Source organism: Heptranchias perlo, chromosome 11 (assembly GCF_035084215.1).
Source record: "Heptranchias perlo isolate sHepPer1 chromosome 11, sHepPer1.hap1, whole genome shotgun sequence".
Taxonomy (NCBI): Eukaryota; Metazoa; Chordata; class Chondrichthyes; order Hexanchiformes; family Hexanchidae; genus Heptranchias; species Heptranchias perlo.
In genome coordinates, this window is record NC_090335.1 from 4,942,587 (window position 1) to 4,957,056 (window position 14,470).

A 14,470-nucleotide genomic window follows, 5' to 3' on the forward strand; every position below is an offset into this window, starting at 1 on the left:
TGACTAAGGCAGAGATTAGGGTCTCAGCAGCAGGTGGACAAAGGTAAGGGCAAGCTTGACGATGTTGAAGAGATGGAAGTAGGCGGTCTTTCTGACGTACAGGATATGGGGTTGGAAACTGAGCTCGGTGTCGAAGATGACACTAAGGGTATTAACAGTCTGGTTCAGCCCAAGAGTGTGGCCGGGAAGGGAGATAGAGTTCATATTGAGGGTTTGGAAATCATGATGGAGCACAGAGACAATATAGTTAAACAAAAATGGAAAACAATAACATTTTGCACAGACATGTTCCACGGTTTAGATGAAGACAGGTGGCTGTTATACGAGAACATGGCTGGTGGCTAAACCAAGACCCACCATTATCAAAAGAAAGGATAACGTAAAGCCAAAAGGATTACAAACCTCTGCAAAAATAATTACAGCAAGGGAATCAACAGCACTGCCAGAGAAGGGCAGTGTTGCTGTGGTGAGCTAGTCAAACTAGTGTTGCCACGGTGGGGCAGTGTTGCTATGATGAGCCAATAAGACCAGTGTTGCCAGGGTGAGACAGTGTTGCTATGGCGGGGCAGTCAGACCAGTGTTGCTATGGTGGGGGCGGGCGGGGCAGTGTTGCCAGGGCGGGGCAGTGTTGCCAGGGCGGGGCAGTGTTGCCAGGGCGGGGCAGTGTTGCCAGGGCGGGGCAGTGTTGCCAGGGCGGGGCAGTGTTGCCAGGGCGGGGCAGTGTTGCCAGGGCGGGGCAGTGTTGCCAGGGCGGGGCAGTGTTGCCAGGGCGGGGCAGTGTTGCCAGGGCGGGGCAGTGTTGCCAGGGCGGGGCAGTGTTGCCAGGGCGGGGCAGTCAGACCAGTGTTGCCAGGGCGGGGCAGTCAGACCTACATTAGAAAACGTGCAGTTGGAGCAAATTACATTTTGAAGCCAGGAGGTGTTTTACCACAGAATGACAAGACTTAAGTTAAACAGGTCTTTTCCGTGACCTTGTTTCTCTTACCTTTCTGAAGCATAGCTGTCAGATGTTCACCAAGAAGCTGCTTCTCAACACAGGCAACCAACCATTTTCTGTAAATCACAAATGTATCCAACAGTTCATTTTTGAAAAATTTACAATCCCCTCCCCACCAATAAAAAAGACAATAAATACAAGGCATTATACAGAGAATAAGAGAATGGTGAAAAGTTCCAGCAAGCCTCATATAATACACACCCATAAACTGGCCCCAGCGAATCTACTGTAGACACTGAGCTAGGAATCAGGAGGCCCAACCCAGTCAGAATCCATAAGAAGGAGGAACAAAATGGGCCCAAAATCAAAAGGAGAGCAAAGGAGAACAGTACGTTCAAGTAGGAAACAAATTTTGCAAGGAGCCTCTCTCACTGGGAACGTGAATCAGAGGATCAGCTGTGACGGTCTGTACAATGATACTCGGTCCGCACAATTTTCCACTCACCAGAAAATTATGAGAGTTGCGGATTACACGGACTGAGCTCCGCACCCAGCTCTCTGATCTGTGTCAAAGTTTACCCAGAAAAGCCTTTTTGCAGGGAAGAAGAAAAGAAATTACGATCCACAGATGGGGATTGGGGAAGACAGACAGCCCCTTTTGATGTTGAAACACCAGGATTCATCAGCATGGCACAAATGAGAGGTCAACTGGCTGATATGAGCGTCCATACAACCTCTACAAGGAGCCCAGAATACAACCTGGTGGGCCAGGCTCAATTAAATGCCCAATATCCTGACCCGATGACCAGAATATTTGGGAGACGATGGCCCACTTCACCACAACTCCTCCAATACTGAATACAATAGAATTAATGAACGGCACTTATGAATGAACGACTGCACAGCATATAGTTACTCTAAATCTAAACTGCTGTTTAGAAACCTGTCAAAATACAATAGGAACATAATCAAAGTTAAAAGATCCTGAGGTGGCATCAGTGTTTCTTTCATACACAACCTGTTTTCCTTTAATCCTTACAGATAGCACCTGCCCCTCCCCTGAATTTTCTCTGCTCCTCTCCTGAAGGTGTTGATTCTTGCTGGGAAACTGTTCTACAGATGCCAGGCACAGTCCATGAAACAACACTGCTCTAAAGAGATTTCACAATGTCTACGGCCAAGATAAAAATATAAATTTTAAAAATACAAGCTCGAACATTCTGAACAGTTTCAGGCTCCAAACTGCAGGTAGAGACACCAACTCTGGCTGCTGCAGTTCACTAGCACGCCCATCAGCAACACTGTTCTCTGTCGCTCTGCGGGGAAGGTCTGATAGCTCAAAACTTCTCCAAGCGCTTGCCCAGGACTCCAGCAGCTGGATCCACCACTGACCCAAGATAGGACCAAAACGCCCCCGCCACGAACCACAAGCCCACAGCCTAGGACACCACTCAACTCCAGTCATTCCATTGATAGCCTCCCAGGAGGTAATTTTTTTTTAGCCACTGGTGTCTGACACACATATAAACCCATCACCATGCAGAAGGGGGGGGGGCAGGCCGACACCGGGGGGGGGGGCGCAGGCCGACACCGGGGGGAGGGGGGGAGGGGGCAGGCCGACACCGGGGGGAGGGGGCAGGCCGACACCGGGGGGAGGGGGCAGGCCGACACCGGGGGGAGGGGGGGAGGGGGCAGGCCGACACCGGGGGGAGGGGGGGAGGGGGCAGGCCGACACCGGGGGGAGGGGGCAGGCCGACACCGGGGGGAGGGGGGGAGGGGGCAGGCCGACACCGGGGGGAGGGGGCAGGCCGACACCGGGGGGAGGGGGGGAGGGGGCAGGCCGACACCGGGGGGAGGGGAGGGGGGCAGGCCGACACCGGGGGGAGGGGAGGGGGGCAGGCCGACACCGGGGGGAGGGGAGGGGGGCAGGCCGACACCGGGGGGAGGGGAGGGGGGCAGGCCGACACCGGGGGGAGGGGAGGGGGGCAGGCCGACACCGGGGAGAGGGGAGGGGGGCAGGCCGACACCGGGGGGAGGGGAGGGGGGCAGGCCGACACCGGGGGGAGGGGAGGGGGGCAGGCCGACACCGGGGGGAGGGGAGGGGGGCAGGCCGACACCGGGGGGAGGGGAGGGGGGCAGGCCGACACCGGGGGGAGGGGAGGGGGGCAGGCCGACACCGGGGGGAGGGGAGGGGGGCAGGCCGACACCGGGGGGGGGGGGGGGGGGGGCAGGCCGACACCGGGGGGGGGGGGCAAAGGCCGACACCGGGGAAAGCGATTGGGAAAAAGAAAAGCAAGAAGAGCCACATGTGCCCCTATGCTTTCGCACGAGGAATCTTCATCAATCTTCGCTGCAGATTCCCTTCAGCAAAGAAAGTTTCTTTTGATCCTCCATTTCTTAAACAACAAGCTAAGTAGACTCCACCAGGGGCATTGCAGGGAGAGTAAGGACCATTACTTACTGCGTGCTTTGATCCAGATAAGTAATTACTCGGTCTGCTTCTTCTTCCAGGCGTTTGTTTACATGGTGAAGGTATTCTGGCACCTAGTTTAAAAAAATTTAAATCGTAAGAGCAAAATGAATATTGGGCCTAAACAGAGCACTGGTTAACAATCTTTGTTACTTGCCTCCCTCTCTTGCATTAGTCTTTGTCCTTCTGCTGCGTATAAACAATTGGTCTCCTCCAAAAACCTTTGCTCAAATGATTCCTGGTAGACCTGTTTGATGCAAAGTATGACTAGTGGAGGTTTCCATGAAAGAAAATGTCCATTTCAGAGTTAAAACCTCCCTTACCTGCAGGTCAGAGAGCATACTCAGCAAACTTCGGATCAGACTTCTGTCCACAGCCTCTCCATTTCGCTCTTTCTCAATCAACAAAAGTATCCCATCAATGGTTTTGCTCTGTACAATTCTGTCATTGATGACGTGGGTTCGGAAAAGCTCTAAACCTATATCCCTGAAAGTATTTAAGCATAGGATTTGTTATAAATGGCAAACAGCTTTATACTCTAACACCGTAAGACAAAGTCTGCTCACGGGAGTGACAGGAACGCAGAAACCGGGACACCATCTAGTGCCAAAACATGAAAATTGTGATGTGCAATTATAATCTGATTTTTAAATGAGGTAGAAACAATAGATGTATTCATCAGTTAAGTTATTTAAGCATTCATTTTAGGAGATCGAATGGTTTTATTCTCAACATGTTTTCAATATCGTGCAATAGAACAAGACCATTTGGTTTAAACATCTCAAAAAGTTGGGAAGAGGGAATGCAAGTGGGATGGGTCGGTGGAAGTAAAAGGGAAATGAGGAATAGTGAGAGAAAAGGGGAAAAGTGCAAGTCAGAGAGGATGGAGGGAGGGAGTTGGGGAGAAAGGGGAGAGAGAAAGAGAGTAGGAAAGGCAGTGAGAGGGTAACAAAGAAAGAAGTAGACAATATAAGTTGAGGACCATGATGCAGGAGGAGAGGGAGTGTGATGAGAATGGAGAAGGTGAATTAAATAGAGAGCGAGCAAGAGCGAGAGCGAGAATGTCCTACAGTTTTGGAGATCGAAGTCCGGTGTTTTTGAGTCGAGAGGTATGCTCTTGAACTTCAGCTCATTTCCCTCTATATTTTGGCAGTGGCCACTGCCTTGCTAAACTAGCTTAGATGCTGATCATACGTAGATGATAAAATTGTGCAGCCAGCAGCCTGCTATTAACAAGAATGCAGCTGATTTCCAACTTTCATAGTTTTTATTGGTTTACATGTTTGAGTTGTAATTTTGTCCATATGATTATGTGGAATTACATAGAATCTACAAACAGAAACAGGTCAATCAGCCCAACTGGTCTATGCCGGTGTTTATACTCCACACGAGCATCTTCCCACCCTGCCTCCCATATCCCTGTATTCCGTTCTCCCTCATGTATACATCAAGCCTGCCCTTAGATGTGTCAATGCTATCTGCTTCAACCACTCCATGTGGCAGTGAATTCCACATGCTCACCACTCTGTGTAAACTTGCACTCTTTGTAAACTTGAGCTCATCCAAAACTCTGCGGCCTGTATCCTAACTCGCACCAAGTCCCATCACCTCTGTGCTCGCTGACCTACAGTGGCTCCCGGTCAGGCAACGCCTGGTTTTTAAAATTCTCATCCTTGTTTTCAAACCTCTCCTTGGCCTCACCATATAACTGTTAATTGTATCCATATGATTTATATCAATTAGTGTTAATTGTATTCAGGTGGTGCGCATCAATTGGGGACTCTCGTATCCATTTATAGGAGAGCTTATCCAGGGTGTGGAGTGTGTGATGTTGATCTCTGTGAATAAAGGCCTGGACGCAACTGAAGACCAGGCTCTAGTATTCTATCCTATGGAGCAAGTACCAATTTTGCCTATGCTCCTAAAATTGTTCCTGTAACGCACATCGACCTGCTAATCCTGCTTTAATGGGAGATTTTGCTCAGTAATAGCTTGTTAAAGAACAACCAAAGGATTCATCCATTACTTTCAACAGGAAAGGAGTTACTGACACCTGTTCCGAGTTGGCATTACAGGAATGGGAAGGTGTGTAACGTGAGCTGAAACAGACAAAACCAGTGTGGAAGCAGAGATCACTGCAGCGTGGCACAGACAGTGGAAGGAACCCCAGGCTGTCCTGATAGGTAAATACCCTAGGTGTCTAGGGCATGTGTTAAGTTGTGTTGTTACAGCATAGCTGCACTTGAGATAACTGAGCCGAAGGCTGCACCGAGTTCCACTAAAATGCAAACTTTGCACTCCAGCTTTTTTCTTTCGAGTACTTTTTTCTTCAGAGTCCACAGCACAGAAACAGGCCATTCGGCCCAACTGGTCTATGCCTATGTTTATGCTCCACATGAGCTTCCTCCCACCCCTCTTCATCTAACCCTATTAGCATATCTTCTATTCTTTTCTCTCTCATGTGTTTATCTAGCTTCTGCTTAAATGCATCTTTGCCAGTCGCCTCAACTACTCCTTGTGGTAGTACATTCCACATTCTTACCGCTCTCCTCTGCATGTTGGGGTATTTTTTTTACTCCTACCACATACGTCCAGTTGAGGCACAGTAAATCAATTGATCCTCACCATTTTAAAAAACTGTTGAGGGTCAGGACAAATGTATTTTTAACCTGGTGATAAGTCATATGAAAGGGACGGCACGATTATTTCAAAAGCCGAATGGAGCCATCACAACAACAACAACTTGCATTTATATAGCGCCTTTAACGTAGTAAAACGTCCCAAGGCGCTTCACAGGAGCATCATCAGATAGAATTTGACACTGAGCCACATAAGGAGGTATTAGGACAGGTAACAAAAGCTTGGTCAAAGAGGTAGATTTTAAGGACCGTCTTAAAGGAGGAGGAAAAGGTAGAGAGGCGGAGAGGTTTAGGGAGGGAATTCCAGAGCTTCGGGCCTAGGCAGCTGAAGGCACGGCCACCAATGGTGGAGCGATTAAAATTGGGGATGCGCAAGAGACAGAAATTGGAGGAGCACAGATCTCAGGGGGTTGTAGAGCTGGAGGAGGTTACAGAGATAGGGAGGGGCGAGGCCACGGAGGGATTTGAAAACAAGGATGAGAATTTTAAAATCGAGGCGTTCCTTGACCAGGAGCAAATGTAGGTCAGCGAGCACAGGGTGATGGGAGAACGAGATTTGGTGCGAGTTAGGATACAGGCAGCAGAGTTTTTGATGAGCTCAAATTTATAGAGGGTGGAAGATGGGAGGCCGGCCAGGAGAGCATTGGACTAGTCAAGTCTAGAGGTAACAAAGGCATGGATGAGGGTTTGAGCAGCAGATGAACTGAGGCAGGGGCGGACTGGGGGTATTGCAGGTGCTCTTGGGCACAACAGAATTCACACTTTTAACTGAGGCAGTCAGAATAAAGCACACTAAAGGTGTACATATCACTCAGGGTTGGTGAGTTCGAGCTCAATGAGAGCACGGTTAAAACTTTAGTAATGCTGCTGAGCCATCTGTTAAAGGTGTGTTCTGACTGGTCCCTCAATTATCCATTAGTTGCAACACATCCAATTTCATGGAAAGTGCAGAGTAAAGCTGCACAGGCTGGACGGTGAACACTTGAACTGTGATCATATTTGAGGGGGTGGGTTACGAGAAAGGGTGGGGGGGCAGGGGAACAGAGACTCTTGTGTCTGCCTTGCACCCTGGAAGTGTGCATGCTTCAAGCTGAGTCACTGACTAATATAGCCACGATTATTAGTCAGAAGAATTCTCCCTTCACTCAGTTAACAATTACACACAGCCCTCTTTCCAATCAACTCACCAGATAGATGGCAACATTGAACTCTGCAGAACGTAGGTTCGGTCGAGAAACAAGAAAATGCTCCTGATCATAATCTGCAGGTGAATGGAGACATTAAAAGCAAAAATTATTGTGCAACAAATAAGGAAATATTGTTACACTCCAAATCAAGAGGGCAAATAGTCCACAAGATCAGAAACACATAATATTTGTATTTAAAGGGCATCTACTTACCATTTGCCGACAGTGATCCTGCCAGCATTTGTTAATCTTCTTCAGAAATAGAGTGCTATCCAATGAATCCGTGGATGCAAAGTCAAGGAATAACAGAGCATCCCCAGTTACCAACAGAGCATCCCCAGTTACCAACAGAGCATCCCCAGTTACCAACAGAGCATCCCCAGTTACCAACAGAGCATCCCCAGTTACCAACAGAGCATCCCCAGTTACCAACAGAGCATCCCCAGTTACCAACAGAGCATCCCCAGTTACCAACAGAGCATCCCCAGTTACCAACAGAGCATCCCCAGTTACCAACAGAGCATTCCAAGTTATATCCCCAGTTACCAATAGAGCATCCACAGTTACATCCCCAGTTAACAGTAGAGCATCCCCAGTTACCAATAGAACATCCCTAGTTACCAAAAGAGCATTCCAAGTTATATCCCCAGTTACCAATAGAGCATCCACAGTTACATCCCCAGTTACCATTAGAGCATCCATAATTACCAATAGAGCATCCCTAGTTACATCCCTCGTTATGTCCCTAGTTAGCATTCATAGTTGCCATAACTCCATTTGTCACATAATATATGTTCCGTCATTTTAAAAGAACATGAAACACAAAGGATAAGGTAATGAGCTGCGAATTCCCCAGCTGCCAGAAACGAAGGGGAGCACCATAAAGTCTTCAACTGTTACTTATAATTAACTTAACACTGCCATTTAAAACAGTCTGCTTATTACTGGGAGTCTCGGCAACAATCTAAGGAGGTCATTGGTCATAGTTCATCCCGGTACCTTTACCTCCACACAAAAAGTTGTTACACAAAATAAGGGCTCATGGGGTTGGGGGTAATATATTAGCATGGATAGAGGATTGGTTAACAAACAGAAAACAGAGAGTAGGGATAAACAGGTCATTTTCGGGTTGGCAGGTTATAACTAGTGGGGTGCCGCGAGGATCAGTGCTTGGGCCTCAGCTATTTACAATCGATATTAATGACTTAGATGAAGGGAACGAGTGTAATGTATCCAAGTTTGCTGACACAAAGCTAGGTGGGAAAGTAAGCTGTGAGGAGGACGCAAAAAGGCTGCAAAGGGATATAGAAAGGTTAAGTGGCAAGAAGGTGGCAGATGGAGTATAATGTGGGGAAATGTGAGGTTATTCACTTTGGTAGGTAGAAAAACAGAACATTTTTTAAATGGTGAGAAACTATTAAATGTTGAAGTTCAGAGAGATTTGGGTGTCCTTGTACATGAAACACAAAGTTAACATGCAGGTACAGCAAGCAATTAGGAAGGCAAATGGTATGCTGTCCTTTATTGGGGGTTGGAGTACAGGTGTAAGGAAGTCTTGATGCAATTGGAGTACTGTGTACAGTTTTGGTCTCCTTATCTAAGGAAGGATATACTTGCCTTATTGACGGTACAGTGAAGGTTCACTAAACTGATTCCTGGGATGAGAGGGTTGTCCTATGAGGAGAGATTGAGTACAATGGGCCTATACTCTCTGGGGTTTAGAAGAATGAGAGGTGATCTCATTGAAACATGTAAGATTTTGAGAGGGCTTGACAGGATAAATGCGGAGAGCCTGTTTCCACTGGTTGGAGAGTCTAGAACTAGGGGCATAGTTGCAGGATAAGGGGTCGGCCATTCAAGCCTGAGATGAAGAGGAATTTCTTCACTCAGAGGGTTGTGACTCTTTGGAATTCTCTACCCCAGAGGGCTGTCGTTGAGTATATTCAAAGCTGAGATCGATAGATTTTTGGATTCTAAGGGAATCAAAGGGTATGGCTATTGGGCGGGAAAGTGGAGTTGAGGTCGAAGATCAGTCAGCCAAATGGCCTACTCCTGCTCCTGCTCCTATTTCTTATGTTCTTGTTGCAAAGGAATTTTTACAAGTCAACTGAATCAGCATGAGTGCAAATAGACTATAGTAAGCTATATCGCCCCACATCATGTTAGGTAAGACTTGAATTCTACTGCTGAATAGGGTCACGATTTGTCAGGGGAAAAGTCACAGGGCTGGGAAAAATCACATCCTTAACAAACACTTGAAGAGCATCATCTGCAAAGCAGGCTTAGTATTACAGCTCACTCTCCTCAATGCTGAACAAATTTCCTTAATCAGAGCCTGGGCTCAGTTTAAAAAAAAAAGCGTTTCTTGGAATGAAATTCCTGGTCAGCTCATAAACAAGTGCCCCAGCAGGTTCAAACCGCTTGGGTGTTCAGTGTGCATGCCCTATAACAAATCCAATGTGCAAGTTTAAAATAACTTTTCTTTTTTGAATATAAAGAATTTTAACCAAAATTGAATGTATTTTTCACTCCTAAAGAGAAATCTCTATACCGGAGGGTCCCTTTAATGGATTTATCATGAAATGAAAATTGATTGGAACCCATTTGGATTCTTTTCATACACAGACATGACCGCTGCCAGATTGTACCTACCAGAGCGATTTAAAGGCAATCCAAGTAAGCAATGCAAAAATGTGTTAGCAGTACAGCAATTATTGCACAATGCAATGATGATCATATCTAACCGATGTAGCCTGAAGAGTAAAGTACATTGGTGGGGTGGCAGGGGGGTGGGGGAAAAAGGATATTCTCGGAACTGCTGAATCTGTGCCTTGACGTGGTCTTCACATACCTGCCTCAGTTGTTTGTATAGCGTTGCTGACACTTTATAGGAACAAAGATTCTCAACAGCCTGCATATTACAAAAAAGTCCATTATTATATGGAGCAGATCCCGATCGCTGTGCTCTCCTAAATTACACAATAACACAGTTTCCTAGAAGTAAAGGGAATTAGGGGTTATGGGGAGCGGGCAGGAAATTGGACATGAAGCTGAGTTCGGATCGGTCAATGCCCTGTGGGTGGCGGAGAGGGCCCAGGGGCTATGTGGCCGGGTCCTGCTCCGACTTCTTGTGTTCTTTAGATTTGTGGTTGGGATCAGATCAGCCATGATCTTATTGAATGGCGGAGCAGGCTCGAGGGGCCGATTGGCCTACTCCTGCTCCAATTTCTTATGTTCTTATGTAATAAAAAAGTTACCCGAAACATGGCTCAGACCAACAGACCCAGTTCACTGCCAATGCACAGGAGCTGGTGGTAATGAATACTAAAATGGTAAAGTAATTAACACTTCAATTTGGGTGTAGGGAGAGAAGAAGGACACAGGTCCTACTTGACCACACCATTCTCTAGTCTCTGTGAAAATTTGGTGAGGTTTACTTTCCGTATTGGCCCCACCATTGCAGGCCAGGCATTCGGCTGTCTCGACTTGACACTCTGGAATTCCCTCCCTAAATCCCTCCACCTCCCTTGCCTCCTTGAAACCCTCCTCTTTGACTAAGTTTTTGGTCATCCCTCCGAATATCTCCTCTTTTAACTTGGTATCTATTTTTGTCTGATTACTCCTCTGTGAAGTGCCTTGGGATGTTTTTCTACATTAAAGGCACTATATAAATGCAAGTTGTAGTTGTACCTGTTCACCTTTAACTGGAACGTGAACATATTCTGGGATGCAGGCTACAGTGAACGAACCCTTTGTACCATTAAGGTACAGGATCTTAAAGTAGCCTCATGATGCACAAACGGCCAGAGTGCGGCCTTTTTAAAAAAAAACATGCAAGTAGTTAAGAGGTTGAAAAGACATGGGAGAGGCGCACACAAGGGAAAAGGAGGAATTAGAGAGGCAGAAAAAATATCACCTGTAAATGCAGGAGATCTGAAACAAACAACGAATGCTGGTTTGTGCTGAGTCTTTCTGGAACAGTGTAGGAGACCAAAGACAGAGAGGTCAGAGTGGGAATAGGAGGGAGAGTTAAAGTCACAGCAGCAGGCAGGAGTGGGGGGGTCAAGGTCACATTTGCAGAGCGAATGGAGATGTTCAGCAAATCTGCATTCATTCTCTCTAAATGTAGAGGGGCCACAACAAGAACAGTGACTATAATACACTAGATTAGAGGGAGTACAAGCAAATTGCTGTCTTGAATGGAAGGAGTGTTTGGGAGACTGTTGTGGGAGGAGGTAAACAGGCAGGTGTTGCATCTGCTGCAGTTGCAGAAGAAAGTCCCAGAGAAGGGTAATTGGAAGTAGAGGGTGTGGAAGAGTGAACTAGGATATCAGAGAGGGACTGGTCGCTCCAGAAAGTGGAGTGGATAGGATAGCTGGTGGGATAGTGTTAGAGGTGGCAGATGATGATCTGAAATACAGGTCCTAGCAGGGTAGAAGCTGAGGACAAGGGCTGATCCTGTTGTTGAAGGTGGAAGAAGCAGCTCGGCTGAAGAGAAAGGAGGACATTTCAGAAGCTCTAGCGTGGAAAGTAGAGCCATGAGAGCAAACACGAAAGAGACAGAGAAACTGGGAGAAAGAGACAGAGTCCTTACAGGAGGTGGCATGGGAAGTAGCACAATCCAGGTAAGAATAAACCACTGGTAACCAGAGAACAGGCACAATTCACCCACCTTTCAAGATATCGCCATGGACCTCCTGACAGGAGGACACCCTTTGGTTCAAACACAATTTTCTTTTGTGCTGTATGGACATGTGACACTATGCAGGCTTGGCACTGGGGTGTGACAACCCAAAGGGTACACTTTCAGGTGAGATGCCATTGCAAAGTGTAACCAAAGACTGACAATAAAGCACACTATGAAATGGGTACCCTGGAGTTTTATCAGCACTAACTTCAGGGGCTTTTCCTATGATTATTCACCTCTGTCACATTAAATCGGAGAGCAGTGCAAACTTTAGATCAATGGGTAGACTCAACATTCTTTTTCTCATTCCGTTCTTATAGCTTTAATTACGCTTTCTCTTCGGTGTGAAGCAGGCTGGTAAAATAGCAAATCTCTACCTATTTTACAATCTCAGTGACCAAAGAGACGTTGTTGACCATGGTTACCTGATAAAGTTCTTCCAAATTGTACTTTATAGATGTGCTATTCTGAATCGCGCCCACTGCTTCATGGAGTTTCTGCCACGTATCCTGAGTGTAGTTGTCAGGCAATTTTGGTTTATCTGTTGGGAGAACAACAGTAATCACATTAGATTCAACAAAGCAGTAAGGAATATAGGGTAATCATTGGCTTAGGATCATCAACAGAAAATAAAACTATAGAACATAAAAAGTATGCAGGAGGGAAATAAATAGGGAGATTGGAAAGGCTAAGAGGAGCATGAGAGAAGACTGGCAATCAACATACAGGGAAATTGCAAGGGCTTGAGAAGCACGTAGGAAAGAAGGGGCAAGGCCACTTGAGAGATAAAGGAGACATTATATATTTGTGGGTGAGGGAATGGTTAATAAGTAGCTTTCCTCAGAGCAAGGTGAAAGTGGAAGTGCAGGGGTCCCTGATGAGGGTGTGGAACAGCCACTACTATAGATAAATACACAAAAGGAAACTGCATTAAAAAATGTTAATGGGACCAAAAGTAGAAAGTCACCAGGTTCATATGAGCTACATCCCAGAATACTGAAGGGAGCTGGGAGGACAAAGTGGAGGCACTACCAAAATTTTCCAAATGTCTTTGGAAAAAGGAATTGTGTGGCAAAGGATTTTAGACCCCGACATTACAACAGTGACTACACTTCAAAAATTACTTCATTGGCTGAGAAGTGGTTTGGGGCATCCTTAGGTTGTGAAAGGTGCTTTATAAATGCAGGCTCCTTCTTTCTTGGTTATGGGTAAACTTTGAGAGTCTATAGCGCATTGAGTTACATTGAGTCTACAGCAAAGAAAAAGGCCATTCTGCCCAACTGGTTTATGCTGGCATTTATGCTCCACACGAGCCTCAAGCCTTCTTCCTCCCTACTTCATCTACCCTTATCTGCATGTCCTTCTATTCCTTTCTGTGTTTATCTAGCTTCCCCTTAAATGCATTCATGCTATTTGCTTCAACTACCCTAAACATTCACTCCCTTCACCACCAGGACACAGTGGCTGCAGTGTGTACCATCCACAGGAGGCACTGCAGCAACTCCCAAAGGCTTCTTCGACAGCACCTCCCAAACCCGCGACCTCTACCACCTAGAAGGACAAGAGCAGCAGGTACATGGGAACAACACCACCTGCACGTTCCCCTCCAAGTCACACACCATCCCGACTTGGAAATATATCGCCGTTCCTTCATCGTCGCTGGGTCAAAATCCTGGAACTCCCTTCCTAACAGCACTGTGGGAGAACCTTCACCACACGGACTGCAGCGGTTCAAGAAGGCGGCTCACCACCACCTTCTCAAGGGCAATTAGGGATGGGCAATAAATGCCGGCCTCGTCAGCGACGCCCACATCCCATGAACGAATAAAAAAAAACTATTCCTTGTGGTAACGCGTTCCACATTCTAACCACTCTCTGGGTAAAGAAGTTTCTCCTGAATTCCCTATTGGATTTATTAGTGACTATCTTATATTGATGACCTCTAGTTTTGGACTCCCCCATAAGTGTAAACATTTTCTCCACATCTACTCTATCAAACCCTTTCATTATTTTAAAGACCTCTATCACGTCACCCCTCAGCCTTCTCTTTTCTAGAGAAAAAAGCCCAGCTTATTTAGCCTTTCCTGATAAGTATATCCTCTCAGTTCTGGTATCCTTGTGAATCTTTTTTGCACCTTCTCCAATGCCTCTATATCCTTTCTATAATATGGAGACCAGAATTGTTCACTTTATTTGTTCACTTCTATTGATGATCCAAAGCCAAAGATTACCAGTACAGCCTCCAGTACTGATGCCACCGAGGAGGAGAGTATAGCCTCCCATATAGACACTACTGGGCAGGACAAAATTGGTCTAACCAAGTTTAACATAACTTCTCTGCTTTTCAATTCTATCCCTTTTTTATGGCTTTATTAACCTGCATTGCTACATTTAGTGATTTGTGTATCTATACCCCTAGATCTCTCTGCTCCTCCACCCCATTTAGACTCTTATTATCCAAGCAATATGTGGCCTCCTTCTTCTTCCTACCAAAATGCACCACCTCACACTTATTTATATTGAAATTCATTTGCCAATTACATGCCTATT

The 14,470-nt window shown here is 46.4% G+C and overlaps 1 protein-coding gene across 1 annotated transcript in view; it reads right to left on the reverse strand.

Annotated features, from left to right (window-relative positions):
- The window catches only part of LOC137327059 (cullin-4A-like), a 40,765-nt gene that overhangs the window by 24,275 nt on the left and 2,020 nt on the right, over positions 1-14,470 (reverse strand). The window contains 8 exon segments of the mRNA XM_067992463.1: positions 986-1,053; positions 3,399-3,481; positions 3,565-3,654; positions 3,731-3,893; positions 7,234-7,307; positions 7,447-7,516; positions 10,041-10,144; positions 12,346-12,461. Coding sequence (XP_067848564.1) covers positions 986-1,053; positions 3,399-3,481; positions 3,565-3,654; positions 3,731-3,893; positions 7,234-7,307; positions 7,447-7,516; positions 10,041-10,144; positions 12,346-12,461 — 768 coding nt within the window.